A 20824-nucleotide genomic window follows, 5' to 3' on the forward strand; every position below is an offset into this window, starting at 1 on the left:
ATAACTAACCGTGAGAGAATTTTCAACGAATATTTATTGTAAGTACATTGTTAAGTTTTAATAATAATATTAATAATAATAATAATAGTAGAAATAATTAATAATAATAGTAGTAGCATGTTTTTTCTCAATCGTTACAATTATCATTATTGCGGTGTAATAGTTATGTGTATTATTCGCTTCGGAGTTTCAGGAAAAAAAAAAAAAAAAAACGAGGACGAGCAAATGATAATAATAATGAAAACAATTTATATATACTATAACGTTGCTATCCAATTTTTATATATATATATACTTAGTCTATGTAATATATTGCTGAGATATTTTCAGAAATATCAGAATCCGATAATAATTATCATGTATTTACACGCAATGTTGTAATATATGTATGTATATGTATGTATATTTATTTATATTTATAAACTTTTCTTTCGTTTTCCTATGATTAACGCATAACCCTGTGTGAATACACAGGGTCAACATTGATCGATGTTTCGTTATTATTATGTTTATATGAATGTTGTATGTATGTATAAATAGGTGTGTGCATCTATGTGTAGCTCAGTTTATTTCACAATAATTAATGCGGTACATATTACATGTACATGTTACATATATAATTTATTTATTCATATATGAAATTTTTAAATCGCTTAATGGCTCTCTCCGCTAGCTATTTGCATATAATAACTTACTTAGATCCGCAAATATGGCAACAGTCCCGATCAGTTGTTCCCATTAGACGTTTTATCCTAATCGACGAATTTATCTCGCTGTCGAACAGCTTGAAATATAATATCTGTGACGCAAGATGTTTGCACGTGTGTTGCATACCTATACAATTTCCTATCAATATATAAACGTATATATTTTTACTATCAAGTAGAATGACAAAAGCGCTCTGAAAATTTGAAAAATTCTTTTTACGCAACGCGAGCATCTTTTACGCGTTTTTTCAAGCGTCTTTTACGTACACGAAGTAACCGTTTCTGTGACGGTGGGGTGAATCTGCGAATGCGCATGAGCGGAGTACATAAAAGACTCCTGTTACGTAAAGAATCGTGTGCAACGAGAAGGCGACGGTATTTTCGCCGCGCTTATTTGTTAGTAACGTTAACGTAACGAAACATCAGGGAAAAATTCGTTATTGCGCAAGTTTAGAAAGACTTGCAGGGAGTTGGTCTCGCAAAATACCAGTATATTTTATTCATCATGGTTTACTAAATTTCAGACATTCCTAAAGGACAAGGTTGATGTTGGTAACGTTATCGTACCGATACATTGGAGTGAAAAGTAGAATTTTCTTAGCTCTACAATGATTTTGAAGTAACCGGGGTTTCGAGATATGAGTGTGTTTTGTTTTATTACGGTTTACCGAATTTCAAACAATTCCAAAAACGCGAAACAACGACTCCTCCTTTACTAACTTCAATATGATCCTAAAGGTGCGAAGTAACGATTTTCCCTGAGCACACATCAATACAGCAAAGCTACTAACTTCACCCTCGTCAATATTCGTCTTCGGCTCACCCGCGACTCGTGTTGCAAACTTACGGTCCGCATCCCGAAGAGACCGAGTTTGCCTCCTTGTCGCACGATAAACTATTACCGAGAGCTCGTTGATTCGTGCAGCTCGCAAGAAGAAGGGTAACGCAGGTATGAATTGTGACCGGCAGCTTTCGTCGGCATAGAGAAAAGCTTACGACGAGGCGAGGAGCTTCGCTGCCGCCGTTACGTGGTGCTGGTGGTGATAGGGGGCCTCTTGCCCCGATCCGTAGTAGCCTTGCTGCTGGTGCTCGCTGGCCGGTGTTCCAAGCTGGTGAGGGTGCTGATAGTAGGAGGCGTACTGCTGCCCGATTCCACCGTCGCAAGTTCGGGGCTCAGCTTTCACCGTCGCTGTGCCTGTGCTTGCGAGCAGAGAGGTGTGCCCGAGGTAAACAGGCCTCTCAGAGCTTACCGTACTGGAGTGAGACGCCTTCGACGTGTCTATTTGCTGCTGCTGCTGTTGCTGTTGCTGTTGTTGCTGTTGAGATCTCTGCTGCTGTTGGCTCGGTTTCAACTCCGCTGATTGGAACGGAAAGATTTCTTATTTTAATCTTTGTTAGGAGGAATCGTACGAGAAAAGGATGCGAACGAAAACGTGATCGGATAGTTTGACAAAAGTGTCATTCGATATGATCTGTGGTTACATACATCGGTTGATCAAGTTCGAGGAATTGTACGGGAAATATTTTGAAAACTACGAACTGAAATAATTCTTTGGTAATGAAACGGTGAAATTAAGTGGACTTCTCTCGCGTGGATTGATAGGTATAACAATTTGATTCGCAGTTTCGAGAATTTTTTGATCGCTGGGACTTTGTTTTTAAACACAATTACTTTGATCGGGTTCAATTGTACTCTGGGTACCTTTTTTTATTTCGACATATTTCTGACCTGATTCCAAGTTTCGCTAATTTTAAGTACAGAACGCGAGTTAAAATGTCGCGCGACAAATATTTATCAGCCGTAACGCAACCGTGAAGTGATAGCTTATCAGAGGTAAACTAGAAGTGATAATACAGGTCTATACCTTCACGGACATTTCTGTACAGTGAAAATGAATGCAACTAATTTTCAACACATTTTTAACTTTTTCGTTATGGTTCGGCCTGCATTCTGACAGTAAACATATTCCATATTCCATTTCCTTCATTGCTTTATAAAGCTTTTTGCCCCAATCCGGGGTGGATGAAAGCATTGCAAGGCTCTACCTGGACCATTTATCAAGGATTGTTACGCTATATTATAAGACTAGCAGCCCGTTGCAGCAAAACTCTTAGACGTAGCCTATGCTCTATATGTATAGCCATATGCGGTAGCGGCCTTTTTTGTAGAACTATTATCAAAACCTTGAAAACTTTTGAACATAACTTTCCTTTATCCGTAAGAGCTTGTTCAGCGTTCGGACAAGGGTATCATTCCGTGTTAACTCGGCTTACAAATATCGTTACATCCCCAAAACCAATCCATCTAGTTGTAACAAAATAAAGCCTAGAACCTGGCCAGACGTTGAAGCTATCCGCAGTAAAGAAAGACAATCGAAATTGGTTCCGTGATTATGGATTTATAAGCGAAGATACGGACTGACATGCAGAAAGACGCTGAGTACGTATGTAGAAGAGATTCGACGAATATGACGAAGCGATTGAAAAACAGTGAGAATACTAACCTCCGGAGGGCGATGAGGTGGTCGAGGTGGAGTTGTCGTGTTCATTGGAGGGTCGCGCGTTGGGCTCGGGCGTTTTTTTTGGCTTCCGTTTGCGGGTTTGAATCCCGTCCTTCCGCATGGCCAAGGGTCGGTTGACTCCGTGAAGCTTGAAGTAGAGTCCGCAGGCGTTGCATACGGGTTCGCCCTCGTTGTTGCGCCTCCACAGGGTCGTCGTCCTCGTGCCACAGTTCGTGCAGCAGAGGCCAAGCCGGCGGGTAGCGGTCTGAAATTCAGAGATCTACCCCATTGCTCAAACGCCCCCTGAAACTCTGCCGTGCGGAGAATTTTCATCGCCGATTCGGTGGTTGCGAAAAGAAAAAGAAACAAGTCCTTTAGCCGCGGTACCGAATCGGCGGTCAAAAAAGAAAAATAATATATATATATATAACCGCGGTAAATTTTCGCGAGGGAGATTTAGACTTACGAGGCGTTTCGAGGGCTTGATCAGCGGTCGGTTCATCCCGTTCATTTTATGGTACAAACCGCAGGCGTTGCAGAGGTAATGACCGGTTCCGTCCCTCCGCCAGAGAGGCGTCGATATCGCACCACAATTAACGCACTCTCTTCCCTCGCCGAATTGAAAGTCCATTGCGGTGTCTGTAAGAAGTATACGCACGACACGTTAGGGAGATGGTTGAAAAGTGACTTGGATTTGGTGGTTAAAATTTCTTCAAGTCCCAGAACCACGCCTGCCAATCAAAGGATCCCGCAGAATCTTTTTGTTACGGTACATATCCTTCCGATCAAAAGTTCTCATAGACACAAGTCTCTAAAATCAGTAGATTCCGAGATACGGGCTTCGGAAGAGAGGTCTCCAGATTTTTTCACGTCCGTGGATTTGGTGATTTTCATAAAGTATAAAGCTTCAAGGGTACTTGAAATCAAGCGAATCGAATCCTTCTCGAAGATGAGCAGGAAGCTGTGATTGAATCCATCGATGCATCGAGTCCATCTACGAACTCGCTGGTTTACCGGAAGGAGGTGCGACGTCAGATTTCGCGTGAAGAACGAGACCCTCCGATACTTGCAACAATCCACTTGTCATTACAGTTCCCGAGTGATATATTTGATATCAAGTTCCCGTCGAAGCTTTGTAATTCGTAAAAAGCGCGTAATCCATAGATATCAAAAAATCCATTCACCACCCTCCTGTTCATATTTTGGAACCCCGTGAAAACATTTGATCCGGCGGATATGTACTATAACATATTGAAAATCCAGGCAATTTCCGTAAGGCTTCTCTGCGGGTTCCTTTCGAAACGAGCCTTGAGCTTTCGTCGATTTCGGAGCACCGAGTTTCGTTATCACAATTCGAGGCGCAATCTGGTCTCCGCCACGCGGCGCGATTAGGCGTATGCACGTAGAAGCGAGGATGAGGAGGATTTCGGCTTCAAAGACAGACAGACGTCTTCTTAAGTGTCGGTTAGTCGCGGTTGCCGCGCTGACGCCGAAAACGCCGACGTCGAGGATGCACTCTTGACCGGGCCCCGCCGTCGGCCGCCTTCTTTCAATTTAACCCGCCTCAAAGACGCCGCTATCACGCCACTCGGTGCACATGGCCCTGTCTATGCCCGGCAGACTCGGTTCTCCTCGCTCTCTAACCGTTATAACTAAGGCCGATGCACCGTGTCTGCGAACTCTCAAGCTTCTTGGCGTTACGTGCCCAGCGTACTGGAATTTGATAGATCGCCGTTAGAACGGGATGCATAGATCATTGTCGCGATCATGCGGGGATCCTTCTTCTCAAGTTGCATCGATCTTTTGGAAGAATCGGGAACAAGAGGAATTTGAAAAGACGTTGTCGTAGAATTCGGACTTTACTCTGGTAGGTACGGTGACTCTGCAGAGTATTGTCTGGTGACCTGATTATCTTAAAAAATTGTCAGCACTTGATGTTGTTGCTATCGAAATGCTTCGAATGATACTCGTTACTGGATATGAATTCACCAAATACGATTCACCGCTGTGCATAACTGTTCTCATACAAGGTAACAAAACTTCCATTCGCCAAAGACTTTGGTTTTAGCGAATAAACAAAGAGATCAGGTTCGTGCCCTGATCCACAAACTAGTCACGCGTGAAACGAGTTTTTTTTTGTTTTTTTTTTTTAACTCCTCATTAAAAACGTTACTGCTCTCAATTGTAACGATACCTTATTTATTGTGATAACAATTACTGAACAAAACGTGGAAACGTGATAAGGAAAAAAAATTTAGGTCTCACCGTAGGGCGACGCTCTCTGAAATCCACTGCCGTCGTAAGCTCTCCAAGAAGACATCATGGCGACGTTTTGCGCGTAGAACGGAGCAGCGGCAGCGGCTGCGAGGGTGGAATGGGGATGGGCCGAGTGGGGGTGACTGCTGTGGGGTCCATGGGGCCCGTGAGGTCCGTGGGGTCCCATACCCCCGGACGAGGCACCCGAGTGACCCGTCAACGCGTGATGGGCAGCGTAGGACTCAACGCCGTGCTGCCATGACGCCGTCTTCTCCCTGATGGAAATGGTAATGGAGGGTGATGACGAAGAAGATGAATAGGGAGAAGAAAAAGATGTCCATGAAAAAGATTATCACGAAGAAGGTGAAGAAGAAGGAGAAGAAGAAACAGAGATGAGCATTAAAAAGATGAAGATGAATAAGAAGATGATGACCGTGAGAAGGGTGAGGAACAAGCCGACGATGATGATGATGACGATGACGATCACTCACCAAGCCGGGGACGCGGAGGCGGAAAACGAGTGATACTGAGCGGCGGTCGCCGCAGAGGCAAGGGTGGGCCTCGAGGACGGAACGTAGACGGGGGCCTGGAGTTGCTGGGTGTGCTGCTGTTGCTGTTGTTGCTGTTGCTGTTGTTGCTGCTGCTGCTGCTGCTGGGATTGTTGTTGGTAGTCGGAACCAGCGCCGTACCCGGAGCCACTGCTTCCGTGAAACATTATCTACACCTGCGGCCGTTGACCGACGGTACGTCTGCAGCCGAGTCCGAGTCGTCGAAGAGGTAAGTATGAGCGAAACAGAAACAACAAAGAGGAGAAATTTAGTCCCTGGATTCAGCGGCGGTCAGTGGGTAGGTGTAATTACAATGGAAATATCGCAACCCTCGTGGTACCCCGCTACACCCCGAAGTAATCGACGAACTTCCGGCGGGGGGAAACGGGGCAGAGCTTGATTTACGGGGACGAAATTGATCCGAGGATCGAACCCGCCCCGGGGTTGGTTTTGGGGTGCGATCGACGCACCTTTGAATCTCAACGGCGAATCGAGCGCCCGATGCTCGTGACGTTCGACGCGCAGGCGCGTATCGCTTGCCGCGATTCACTGTGGGAAAAAAAAAGACGGAGATCGTGAAAGAGAGAGGGAGAGGGAACCAGAAGGCCGGGAGAGCGCAGCCGTGTCTCCTCCTCCGCCGATCAGAGATAACGAGCGCAGCCATCGCGGCTTCGAGCTCAGCTTTATACGCGTGTAGGCGGGACCCTGACCGAAGCTGATCACCCGAGCCAGCTGCGCACTGTTCGCATTATTTTTAATCCGACCGGATGCGCAACTGCGCTTCGATTTGCAATTTGAATCGCAGCTCGAGGCCCAGGAATAGCCGAACTCCACGTTTGATCGCGATCGTCGCTTTGCGTGGAAATATGGAACGTCTAAGTATATGAAAATCGCCGATTTTCGTACTCAAGTTAGACATTGGGCATCAATTATGTAACTGGTTTGGACAATTTCGCATCGAAAACTTGTTCGTCGACCGTTGAAATCGACAGTGCACGCACAGCGTGTAACTTTGTCAGAGCTGTTGTTATGCCGAACGTGGTAGGAGCATAATTATCACACACTTGCCATGCCAGTGATAATGAGCCGGTTATCTGCGCGACGATACGGGCAGCCGATAGCGTGCCGGGCGACTGGTGCGGGTGAAAAAATTGACGAGCGCGCCTAAACGAGGCGGGAAAATATGCGGGGCGGGAACGAATTTGAATTTGAAACTGATAAGAGGACGACGACTCTGGAGCTGCGGGACCGCGGTCAGGCGAAAAATATTACAACTATCGTTTATAATTCTGCGAATCAAAAGTGTGGGGCTGAAATTTGTTCGAGTTATATTAATAAGCTCGCTTATCTTTGTGGTATTGACTAATTTCCGTTCCACGAAGAGTCGTCAACCGTCGTATCGCGGAGACTGCTGTCTTTCTCGCGGTTTAGCAATCGCTTCTGTTTTTATTATTTCTATTTCTGGGGGAATAAAGGAATGCGTTGCGGTTAAAATGAACGCATGCGGAATGAAGAAAGGATAAAAAAAAAGTAGAGAAAATAAACGTGGAGCTGGAGATCAAAAATAGCGACGTGTTAATTATCGAAAAATCGTTTCAACGCGGAGTTATTACACCGGCGGCGGCTGCGGCCGCAATCAATCCGTTAACTCTTCGCATCTACTGCAACAGTAACGCGGCCTGTGCGTTGTAACGCGTATGACAGAACGCGTGCGTTTTAATCAAAACCATAAATTAGATATCGCTAGCGACAAGCGTATACGGCATGTTCGTATTATATGTGTATGAATTCCAGTCCAACGGGCTACCGCAGCTGCGTTACGTCCTCGAGAATTTCCGATTAGAATTATACTCCGAATACAAATATACCCGATCCTCCGCGTCTCGAGCTACCGTGGAAATCCTGATTAGGTATATCATGCATCCCGCGAGATGGAACTCGGAAATTTTGCGCTCGAATTTGAGAATTCGAGTTTAGAATGTTCAACAGTTGGATGACATCGATGTCATTGAAGTCACAATCATTTTTTTTTTTTTCGTTCAAATACACGAAGTCGTACAGAGTTATAGAAGTTATGGAGTCGGGGTGAATTTTACAATACGTGTTTGCACGAAACTTTTTGTGTTCTGTGTCATTCCGTGATACAAAGAGTATTCCGAATTTCGTTAAAGCACATAAAATATGGTGAAGTTTGATAGAATTATGAAAAAAATTTAGAATTCCTCCGTAGGTGAGAAATCGGTAATATAAATAGAAGCTCTGTTGAAACTCATTGAAAATTAGAGAACGAATGAAATCTGCATGAAAACTCAACGTTGAAATGTAATTTAACAAGCGGCTGTAAACCTGTCCCCGAACATCTCGATTTCACGCTGTAGGTTCCAAATTCATCGAAAAAAAAACCATTATTATCCAATTCGAATTTTTAAATGCATGCGACATTACAAATTTTGAAAGTCTGACCTTGGATTCGTTATCGGTGACAAAAAAAAAAACCTTCGTCTAAAAATTTCTACCCATCGCCGAATATTTTAAATTTTTTGTCAACGAAGAACTGTCTTTATTTTTTCACTAATAACGTGATAAATATCAGATTTACGAAAATCTTGTAAGAAGATCTTTTTTGTAGAGCATTAAATTTCCTGCAGAATAGCCAGAGGAATATTTTAAATAACATCTAGTTTCAAAGTAGTCGACAGTTTAAAAAAAAAAAAGTTGAAACGCGTGCATTTTTCCGTATAAAAATTCGACTGCTTGGCCTGTTAGAATTATCGGAAAAATTCTAGAATTTAGCCAAATTTTTTTCCACACACGTTTATTACTCTCGGAGGTTGAAGGAGAAGAAATTCCGACACGAGGAAAATAAAAACTACCCCAACACATTCAACCTTTCACTTTCGGTCTGATTTCAATAACTTCCCTTTTTTTCTCTGAAAACAGAGAAACGGTACATTAAACAAATATCTACTCATCCGAAATATTTTCTTTATTTCTTTCTCGAAACGTGAAGCAGAAAAAAAAAAAGAAAGAAAACGTATAGCGTCCCAAAAATTATGCAAGCGCGGTGCGAAAATTTGTGTGATAAAATAAAAAAATTAAAAAAAAAAAAATCGTTAGAAAAACGCAGTCCAGTAATCGGACAATAGTCGAAGTCGGACGTTTCTCCGCAGCGAATTCGTCGGGGGTCGGCGGTTGGCGTTGGCGCCAAGAAGAGTGGCGTCTTTGGCGCCGGGCCGTCGGCTGGCGTCGTCGTTCCGAAGTGCATCGGGATCGGCAGGATCTGTCACCCGGCGTTACGTCGCACCGGGCCCTTCGGGGAGCGGTGGAAGCGCATTAAACGCCAATAAGAGCCTATCCAGGTAGGTATGCTTTTTCGCTTCTTAGTCAGTACCTGACAGCAGCCGACGTTTTCAGGCCTCTCGAATATTCACTGAGCCACCACCCTACCTGGATGTCGTCCTTATTTTGTTCGCTTGTTTCCTCGCTTTTTTCCCCCATCTATGGGTATATTTTCAATTTCATGCTCCAATTTTACGTTGCATCAATCGAGTGTTCACCGTATCCTCGATTAACGACGTTACTCAATTTAACATATATTTTTTCGTACACGGTTGCAAAAAATTTAAAAAAAATAAATAAATAATCTCCCACAGGTCCACTAATATTTTTGAATCGGTTTAAACATTTTTTAAAATTCATTACTCGCCGAAAGAAAAAGTACAAAGCACAAATTAAATGTTAATGTAACAATTGAAATGTTAAAGTTACAAAAATTTGTCTCTTATTTAATAACAAATGACACAAATATATAGTCGATCTGTTGGGACATTATGTTTAGTTACATTTTTCTTAACATTGTAGTTGCCCTTCTGCGTGATTTCATGTTAAACAATTCTACAACTCAGTCCTGAACTGTTTTCGTTTTTTACCGTAACTGAAAAGAAAAATTTGACTATGCGGAAATCAATGAGTTTTAGAGCCTATATATGTTTCGCTGTCACTTGTACCGTATTTTCTTTTGTTTTTTTTTTTTTTTTTGTGACAGTGGCGATAATTTGATGTTCGTGCTGAGATAAACTGAACATGTTAGAGTCTTATTAGCCTGAACAAACGTAGTAAACTATACAAACCGATTGGCGTTTCAGTCAGTAGAAAATGTAGCGTAGCAGAAAAAGACAATCAAACGCATTATTTCAATTGTAACAATGCTTAAATTATACCTATTCAATTTCACTGTACTCTTCTAGTTACAGCTTGAATAAAACAGTTGGAAAAAAAAAGAAAAAAACGTAGGACGTCTCAGACAATTTACACGGATTAAAATTGATCGATCATTGAATCTGGTATATTTGATTGGATGAACATTGACGAAAGTTCGATAAATCGTAACAAGTATAACGCCTTGTTACGCACTGCGAGATAATTATTTTGCAGAAGAACAGAGCTGGGACGCAGAGAGAGAACCCTAAAAAAAAAAAAAAAAAAAAAAAGAAAAAGAAAAAACAACAGGTCAAAATAAGTAACGACGAGTGTACAAAAAGGCAAAGAGCATAATAAAACGAACTCGAGTACGTATATATGTACGAGTAATAAAAATTTTGCGAACCAGGCAGCGAAGATCGCGATGAGAAAATGTGTAATAAAGTTAGTCGGTAGGAGAATCGGAGAGCGAGGAATGAGGAAAGAGGATAGAGGGGGGAAGGGAAGGAGGAGGAGAGGGAGGCCGATTAGAAGACGAGGCGCCAGGACGCCGGGGGCTGAGATCGCGTAGAAGGGTTTTCTTGTATCTGGTCGTCGGCGGCGGTAGTCGGGGGTCCGTTTCTCCGGGAGGTTCAGCATCGGTTAATACGCCGATATACATACGAGTCTCGGCCGGCGTCGTCCTTCGGGAGGAATCTCTCTTTGGGGACCCGGTGCGTCACTCTGACACACTCTCAGGCCGCGGCCCCTCTAATTGTAAGCCTTCCTCCTCCCCTGCCACCGACGAGAGAAATCCTTGCCGACCCAAGACCCGAATCCTCCGACGGACAGACTCGATTTTTGCGACACGGGATAATAAAGAGGCTGGACACGAGGGACGGCACGGAAGGCTGTATTCCCGCCGCCGTCTTCGAAACGGATTTTCAAGGGTTCGTTGACCCTGCCTCATCGATACACGCGGAGACATCTTCGCAGCCTCACCGATCGTTTCTCAAACGAACGTAACGAGCAGGTTCCAAGTTCACGGAACGAGAAAAAAAATTATATATATATATACATATATATTATATAATTGAAATATAAAATTCGACACGCTTTGACAATTGTCGAGGTTAATAATTGGAGGATCGTTGCATAAATTGTTAAAATTTTTCTATCGAACTTTCTGCACCGTACTGAAAGTTTTATTCCGATACGGAACAGTGAATTCACCCTACATTTACTGTTCATTCAATTTACAAATACAATAAATTTACCAATTAGTTTCTTGCTTTTTTCCTATAAATTAAAAAAGTTTTGATCTAAATTTAACACAATTACGTGGTATTTTACGGCACTGTGACTAATTTGTAAATTTACAACATGTAAATTGGTACCTAACAGATGGTAACAGCTTAGACGGTCTAAAATCATGCTTATTTTTTTTTAAAGACAATGAAAACTCTTGAGTTTGAGGGCTTTATCATTTACAGTCTTAAGAACCTTTTGAAATTTTTTCATTGAAACTAATAACAAAATGGCGGTTTTCAATTTGGTGGCGAAGATTCCTCTGTCAATTTTTATCCAAGCGACTTGAAATTTTGACACAATCTTTAAAACTTGTTTATCGATTCGAACTCCTGGCTAGATTTTTGAATCTCAATCCCAGCATTTTTTTATAAGAATTTTTTCAACAGTTTTCTGATCGAAAAATGAAATTTTTAAGAAGTTGAACAGTGACGTCAGGAGATGCACCGCCGCAAAAACCCTCGATTTCATATTCGTTCGCTACTTATATGCGGCATGCCGTCATTTTGTTATTAATTTCAATGAAAAAATTCGGCGACGTTCTCAAAACTATGAATAATAAAGCCCTCAAACATATACTGCTCCGGGTGTTTTGATTTTCTTACAAAAAAAAATTCCTAATAATAGGTACGATCTTAGAGCGTTCGAGCTGTACCCCCACCCCCGTTAAGTAGCTCTTGAATGATTTGAGCCTGCTACCCGACTTTTGGGCGTGACCCCGAGAGTAACCAAAAATCGTGATGCAAGCATAAGATAAGAGCGTGGTGGGTCGGGCACGCGTCCCAATTTGAGGATCCCTCTGCCCATTCATCCCCGATCGGGGTCCTCTCCGTGTATCTGTAACAGCAGGAGAGCAGTCGAAGGATGAAAAAAAGGAAGGAAAATATTCGCGATCGTATCGCCCGTCGTCCTTTTCAGTTTCTTTGTTTTGTCCGTTAACGTTGCCTCGAAATCGTCCCTGACTGACGAGACGGGATTACCGCAGGATATAACCTGACCCTTTTCGACCGAAAACCGTAGTTTCCGGTTCAACCTGAATCCGGATTTTTTCTCCAGCTAATGCGGAAAGAGCTTTCCCTTGTTTTTACTAGCGTAAGGCTAGGAAGCATTTTTCTGTTATTTATTATACACGAATGCAACGAGCAGTATGATCCAAGTTCGAGTCTTTTCTTCGACTCTTGGACCTTTACGCGTTTGGAAAGTCATGGGAACCCCGTTTCGGGAGAAGATTAGAAAAAACAAGACTTCTGTGGCGCTTATCTCTCGACTGGCAAGATCTAGCATCGAGCTGCGGCATGCCGTCGTATAACCCAAACCAAACTGTATAAGGTACTTACGCTGTCAGCGGGAACGAACCATCTATCCGAGAGGCATCCTCCTCTTTTTTATTCCCATTTTTCTTCACCTTTTTTTTTCTTCTTTTCCTTCTCCTTCTTCTTCGTCTTCTTCTTCTTCTATTTCATCATCGCACGCGGAGAGTTCGTCCGAATTATTCACCATCGTTTAAAACTTACGTCAAACGGTTGCAGGAGCTCTTTCCTGCTATTTTTTTACCCGGCAGTCAAGTAAGAGTCACGATTAATCACGCCTTCTGACTAATGGCGATAACGAGTTAGCCTCGCGATTGTAAACGTGCGGATTTCGATTCTGGCAACCAAGCGTGTCCGATGCGGCCATTTTGCAAGTAACCGCAGCATTTCAAAATCCGAGGGAGAAAAAAATCGAGTTCAAATTTGAAAATAAAATAATAACCCGATATTATTATAATGGTATTTCCGTTCTTGTCAAATAAAATTGAAAAAAAAATATCTCCCTAATTTTCTTTGTTCTCTTTTATTTCCAACACTTTGTCACCGTGGTATCGCGTTCGTATCGTCAGCGCAGCTTTTCTCTATCTATCTATCTATTCGCTTTTTTCCTCTCACGTTATCTTGTACAACGCACGGAATCATCTCGGTTTGTTGCTTCGTACAGAAATTTTTATGCATACGTTTAATACAAAACGTTCTTAATGATATGATATGTATGTGGGTGTCTCCCGTATGATAAGGCATCGAATAAAAAGGGAATTCCTACCAGATATTACTATGGTTACATTGAACAAGCAATGTAAAACCAGAAACCAGACTCCAACACTCAGTCATTCCTCTCTCTCTCTCTCTCTCTCTCTTCGTAAACCCCGCAGCGATATCTGCACTCGCCGGTATAACGGAATTTCACCGTTTCTGTAGTCATACGCGTAAATATCGTCCTCACATGATATCCCATTACGTAGAATTATTTATTTTTTTAGAACAAAATTTACGTTCAACAATAATAAAAATATTCGTCAATGCGACTTCGGTATTTTTTTCACTTTTTTTTATTCCATTCTCCATACTTACCATCATCGTTTCCCTTATTATTCTTCAGCTTTACAATCGCACTAAATTCAATTTCATTAGGATCGAAATACCGTTCGATTAATGTTTAGATATTTTCCAAACTGCGCTAATTCGTTCAACGATTAAAAATTGTTCAATAATGTTTTTTTTTTTCATCAGCCACCATTCTTTTTCTCTCCACTCTGCAGTGATACGCGCACCAGCTTGGCGTAATATCGATTCGACTCAACGCTTCATAATGTCGTAATCTCACGCGATCAATCGGCTTAAGTTGTGCTTGAATTTTCCACTCATTCATTACTTTTCATTATTTCTCCGCGTGTATACACATACATGTTCAGTTTTATTTTATTTATTCATTTGTTCACTTGCCATGCGTGTAAATGTCAATGTTTTTTTTTTTTACCAACAGTCACTTAAACTTATAGACTGTGAAATTGTTCTGGCCAAAAAGAGGAAAAGTTAGCTCAGATTCGCAGAGGCAATTTAATCATTTTCCTTTTTTTATGCCAACCGAACGATCTGAGTCTACTTTACTCCTGATTTTTATTTTCCTTTTAAAAGCTGTCGCAGGATCGGCCCTACCTTGATAATTTTCACCCCGGCAGCTGAAGGATCGACCCTTTTCGGCGAGGCTTGCCGAGCAAGAGTGAACGATATTCGGATATCGCGTGAGATAAAAGTCGCGGGTATATATATCGTGGCGCAAGTTGGTGTCCCGCGAATGCTTTTTATAGGACGACGAAAAATGAGACGAATATACAGGAAAGAGAGACAAACAACGAGGAAAAACGAAACGAGTAGAATGAATAAACAAACGAGAGAAACATTGTTTTGTTTTTTTCAAAATTTTTTACGGTGAATCAACTCGCGCCCTCGGATCTATTATCGCCTGCACTTTCCTAATATGGGAAAGTCGTGTTTCACGTCCAGTCCAGACCGGAAGTCGTGAAGAAGCCTCCAGCCACCCACCTTTGATTCAAGATTACAATTTCCGACCGGAAATTCGATCGGCTCGAAATTACCTCAAAGTTATCGATTGGCGATGTTGGGAAATTTTTGAATAATTAGCGAATATCGAAGTTACAGCTTTTTCAAATTTTTAACTTGTGAATTGCACTGTTACGTTCAAAATTGATCTGCCCGTTTCTTTTGGGTCAAAGTCCGCATTCTGGGCGTTTGTAATTTTGTACCATTTCACACAGCCGAAAATATTTTGCCCGGATTATTTGAGGAAGTGACGAGTATACATTGATCGAACTTTTCTTTCCCGATTTCCGCAAGTTCTTAATTTTTGGCTTCCGTTACAATCGGTTTGCATTGCAAATTTTGCGCGTCAGTTTTTGGTATACAACGAGTATAATATCTGCCGAAATTCAATTTAGACCTGCAAAGGTGGAAGAAAAAGCGACGTAGAAACGAGGTAAAACGAAAAAGAAAGAAGAAAAAAAAGCAGAAAGGAATTCTATGACTGCATTAGCGGCATCGGTGTCTCTTAACTTTGCGAAGGTTCGTTCGGCTGCACCCGGCGCCCAGATGCCTGTATAATCATTCGTCCTTCTTTTTGCATTGTACAGGTATGTATGTATAAGGCAGAAACCCCGAACCGAACCGAACCGCAGCCGCAGGATCCTGTCGCGAATCTTGACATCTCCCTGCCCTCTTCCCGCGTCCTGATAAATTATTGCGAAACGAGGCGTCCCTTATAGTACCTAGTGTCGAAATTTAGCGCTTGAATTTCATCCTGTAACAAGGTTCGTGTAAGCCTACTTTGAAGGAAACTGAACCGATAGAAATCCTACGTTGACCCTCTAGCTCCTAAAAATTTATGAACAAACCCTACTTTGGAACTCCACTCGTAAAAATTATAGTACCAAATCATACTTTGACGCTCTCGGTGGATGATTGAACTTATTTAGATGCTATTTAATCTACAGCTTTTCCATTGGACCTGTAAATCCTCCTCTACAGATATATTATCACAGCGACATTCAAGTGTTTACAATGAATGATCCAAGGGCTATTCCGACATAATTTCAATAAGCTTCGACAACATTTGAAAACTGAGTACTGCATTTCGACTGTATTTATTCAACGTTCTTACGAATACAAAAACTGTTAAACCCTACGTAGGGCTTAAGCTGGGCGCTAAATTTCGACTCTGCAATATTCTCGCGCATATTTTCTTCCCTTCGCAATTATGACCGTCACACGTTGGTAAATCGTCGATGAAAAGAATTGTCGAGAAATTTTTGTCGCAGAGTCAGCAGCGATAGGAATAATTGCGATAGACCGCCGACTCTGCGGTCCTGCATTCCAATCTTATCGCCAGCGCGGATGAGCGTTCCGCCTTTACGTACACTCGTATGGGCACCATGGAAACTTGTTGGCGTAATACACGTAGGCCTGCACGTGAGAACAGCTGTTTGCTCGTCGAAGCTTCGTGCTTCGAAGGCCCACGGATTAAACGCGTTTCAGTATCAACGTCAAGCAGCTACGACGACGAGACGTTGTAATCAACATAAATATATGAATATATCCCGGAGTATCCCGGCGAGGGTTGAATGGTCAGAGTTAAGTGAAAACGGACCGGCGATTACAGGCACGGTGGCTGACAATGAGAAACGGACTCAATTTTCTGAAACGCACACGCGGTTCGGAAAAAATACAGAATCAAGGACGAAAGAGCTCAAAATCTGTTGAAAATCGATATCGATAAGTTATTCGTCGATATTTGATAATTAATTATTCGCGAAATGAGTCTTGATTCTGACCACATCAAATTTATTTATAAATCGGAACAATTATTGACAATCTGGGAAAGTTCGTGCAAACCCATGACTCTCACGACTTTTGATTTTGTTCGAAATCTTTTTCTGCAACTCTCCCAAGTCTAAAACAGTACTCTGAATTTTTTCAGTTTTTTTATTCTCAAACACTGCATTTTCTTTTCTAAACATTACTATTTTTTATATTTCTTTTTTTTTTCGCACCGTTAATTTTATCTGATCGACCGGAGCGTTGTGAAAAAATGTTAGTCAAATTGTTAACATGCCTAAAGAACCGTTTAAAATTGTTTCAATCAAAGAACGACAGTTAAAATAGCGTATTTCGAGTTGTGAAAATGCGACAGATGCTTTTCTGGAAATTTACGACGATCATACGTACCTAGAGTGAAACGCGTTTGGCGCTGCGTGTGTAAGTCACGTTCCGTAAGTCGGTTTAAATAAGCATAATACGCGTAACGCGTATATGACTACATAGTGCGGGGGATGTTTTATCTGCGATATAATAGTCCAGCTATCTCGATATTATTTACGAGCGAGTTGCAATAAATATCTTTGCGTATGGTCAGACCTTACACACACGACAAAGCTGCACAGCTTGTTCCTACGTGCATGCTCTGCGCACCAACATTACCATATTTATTATATCAAACACATATATCGACGATAAATCATTCTCAGCCACGCAGCTATTCGCTCTGATTTACCTTTTCGTTTTTTCTTTTTCTTGTTGTGGTTGCTGTTACGTTATACTTCTTTCTTCGGTCTACCTTCTCTTTTTGTGCATAACCTTGTAGACTAATTGGCGATTTCAACGCAAATACGAAACGTGTACATGCTTTTTCAAATGGGATTAATCAGGTCGCCACCCAAATCGTTAGTGTTGGCCTCTTTTTTCATTTCTATATTTATGCTAGGTACATACGATTAAAATCAAAAAGCTCTTGCAGAAGCTGAACTTTTTCTTCCCGGCTCCAAACCATCTTTGATTAATACAGTATTCTTATTTTTTATCCAGCTTCGCGGCGTCTTTCTCTATGTGATCAGAAAGCTTGTGGGAATCGGGAAATGGTATATTGTGTAACAAGGGGGAAGAGTTTGCAATACGAGTCGTAGGTGAGCCGAAGACGAATATTGATTCAGGATGATGTTAGTAACGTAACAACGTTACTGTAACCATGCGTGTTTAGGAAAAAGCGTCACTTCGTATCCTTAGGATTATATTGAAGTTAGTAACTTTATCGTAACGATTCATGCTCAGGAAGAACCGTTTTGTCTCGATTCTGAAATGGTTTGAAATTCGGTGAACCGTAGTAAAAACAAAACACACTCACATTTCGAAATCTCGGTTCCTTCAAAATCATTGCAAAATTAAGAAAATTGTGACTCTTCCTCCAATGTTTCGTTACGATAACGTTACTAACTTCTTTGCCTTCTTTTTGCACACGATTCTTTACGTAACAAGTGTATGTTACGCGTGTTTTTTTTTTTTCTTTTCTTTTACAAAGTACGAAATTGAGGTTAGGGTCGCGTAATGTCAGATTCGTTCGCGACGGCGCATGCGCGGAGGAGTTGAAAGTTGTGTTTTCTGTACTCCCCGCATGCGCATTCGCAGACTCACGCTAGCATCATAGAAACGGGTACTTTGTGTACGGAAAAGACGCGCGAAGCATGCTCGCGTTGTATAAAAATAGTTCTCCAATAGCTGTATCGCGATTTCCTCTACGCTGCGAGCGTGATGACGTTCTGCGGGCGAACAGGTTATAAACCCGGGTGTTGGGCTTGGCATGATCTTGTGCATTGCATGGCATTGCGTGTATTCCTGCGGACCGATGCGACGTGTACACGATAATTCTTTGCTATAGATCGGCGGAGGCTAATCCTGCCGATCCAGATTCTGTAAGCCGATCGACGCGATCGATTTGCTTTTTCAATTACCGCACTCGGCTCGGTCGCCGATCGAGGCTTCCCATTTTTCACCCATTTCTGTACACCCAAGCTGCCCGCATTCCTCTCTCAATTAACTGTAAACCGACTTCGTGTTTCTCATTTCAACATTGATCTATTCATCGATTCTTAAAGAATCAACCGTCGTAAATTGAACGAGGCACAACCGATCGGGAACAGAATTTAGACAAACTATTAATTGTGACATAATATATATATATATCAGGGTGCGTTGGAAAAAAAGGTAAAAATAAATTTGTTTAAGTTGAAAGAAAGGTTCTAGGAAAAGATGAGCGTTCTCTGATTTTTCACTTTTATACATTAAATTTTTTTTATTGCTCGCATTAATCATAATATTAATTTACATCACTAAGAAGACCCACATTAGTAATATTGAGTCTCGAGTTGATGTTTGAAAAGTGTATCCGACGATCTTTCATTATTTATAGCATTCAAAGAATGTGAAAAAAAGTGAAAAATCAAATGAGCGCGACCTTCTACATAACGTAGAACGCTCAACTTTTGACAGAATCTTTCTTTTGACATGAATAATCTTTTGAGAGGGTGTCACGGCGGAAAATGCAAATTGTTTTTTTTTTTTTTTTCAATCACCCCAACGCATATAACATGTGTTACGGTATGAAAATCAGAAATTATTATACGATTGCTGGTGGAATTTTAATCCATCGATCAAAATACCTGTCACGGGATAATTTAAAATTGAGATGGTTGAAATCGATCGATAATTGATCAAATCGAATGTGTTTAAGGCTTAATAAAGTCATGCGAAAATTGATCGAGAAATCGGAACAACGGTTGGGTGCACTTGTAAAAGAAAATCCTCGATCGACGATCACCGATATTTCCGATCATCGATAGACCAGATCTGCTGTATACAAGAGAGGCAATTTTACCGTTTCGTTAGTTTCGACGACCCACGTGCCACGTGGCTCTCCAGCCATGCACAAGCCTCCATGTCTATACATACGTAAACGTACACATGTATACATATGCATGGATATACATACATACACACACACGGACACATGTATATATAATACGAAATAGGGAACAGTACCTGACCGTCGGGTCTTGGAGACACTTTCTACCAGCTAGGATGGCCCGGAAAACAAAGTTGCGCTTCGGACACACACACACACACACGCACACTGAGCTCACATTCACAATCAGCTGCGCATAAGCCATTCCCCGCGAAATCGGGATACCGATTTTCTTCGTTCATAAAAATTGTAATAATTTTAAACGAATAATCAGGATCAAATTAAACAACCGCTGATAATGTTGTTCCGGATTTTAATTGCTTCGATACGATTGTTGGACCGATTTTCAAAGAACTCAAATTCGACTATCAATGCTGTTAGAAAATCGTTTTCCATAATGTTGAATTTTCATTTGAATCGTTGATAAAGGAAATGTTGATTTGATCGTAATTATAACCTATGATAAAACACTGTGTGTTTATTTTGCGAGGTACGTGTTATTATTTTTTTTTTTTTAAAGGGATTAGCGAGATAATTGCGGCAAGAGAAAATAATGCGCGAACGTTTGTTCGTCAGTTTCATTCGTAATTGGCAGGGAACGCCCCATATTCAAACACATTCGAATCTAGAGGCGGAGGTTGTCCAACCGGAGTGAGATATTCGGGGCTCAAGGCTTGACCGCCGCTTTCCTGTGCGGTTTGACTTGAGTGATAGATCGGAATGCCGGAGGTCCAGAAAAGCCACGGTTCTTTCGCAAAAATTTTTTTTTTTTTTTTGACAGAAAAAAGAGCGAAGTGCGAATATGTCGATTAAATTATCGCGACCTAGAGATCGAAGAGGGTATACTAGCACGTCGTTGTCACCATTATCATTGTCATTATCGTTCACATGCCGGATTGGCAAGATAATTTTTTTTTTATTTTCAACTTGCAGAAAGAAAACCATTTTTTTCACAACAAGTAAAATGCAAACCCGCAGAATTGTTCAGCAATTTGTTTTCCTATCGTACGAGTTTCACTTGATTTTGTTGAATGACTTTTGATTAAAGGTTGAATCATCGCTGTATCGAAGTTTCATGTACACCCCTCCTCTCTGTGAATAAATTATCATAATTATTACAGGCATCAATTATCGATAATATCACGTCTCGCAGATCAGAACATGGATCAAAATAATTAATTAATGTTAAAACGATCTTTCCGTATTA

General features: G+C 41.5%; 1 protein-coding gene across 3 annotated transcripts in view; it reads right to left on the reverse strand.

Moving 5' to 3' along the window:
- Positions 1–96: 96 nt before the first annotated feature.
- Positions 97–20824, reverse strand: part of LOC107222967 (GATA-binding factor A-like) — a 29175-nt gene continuing 8447 nt past the window's right edge. Inside the window, exons 1-6 of one of the 3 annotated variants that reach the window (XM_046734455.1) lie at positions 13884–13964; positions 5956–6213; positions 5474–5739; positions 3675–3847; positions 3212–3488; positions 97–2064 (exon numbers count right to left, since the gene is read on the reverse strand). In XM_046734455.1, the coding sequence (XP_046590411.1) occupies positions 1700–2064; positions 3212–3488; positions 3675–3847; positions 5474–5739; positions 5956–6179 (1305 nt within the window). In that variant the 5' untranslated portion in view covers positions 6180–6213; positions 13884–13964 and the 3' untranslated portion in view covers positions 97–1699. Of the gene's footprint in view, positions 2065–3211; positions 3489–3674; positions 3848–5473; positions 5740–5955; positions 6214–13883; positions 13965–20824 lie in introns of those variants that run through there. The other 2 variants (XM_015662523.2, XM_015662522.2) reach the window with 2 other exon arrangements.

This window comes from Neodiprion lecontei, chromosome 3 (genome assembly GCF_021901455.1).
Source record: "Neodiprion lecontei isolate iyNeoLeco1 chromosome 3, iyNeoLeco1.1, whole genome shotgun sequence".
NCBI lineage: Eukaryota > Metazoa > Arthropoda > Insecta > Hymenoptera > Diprionidae > Neodiprion > Neodiprion lecontei.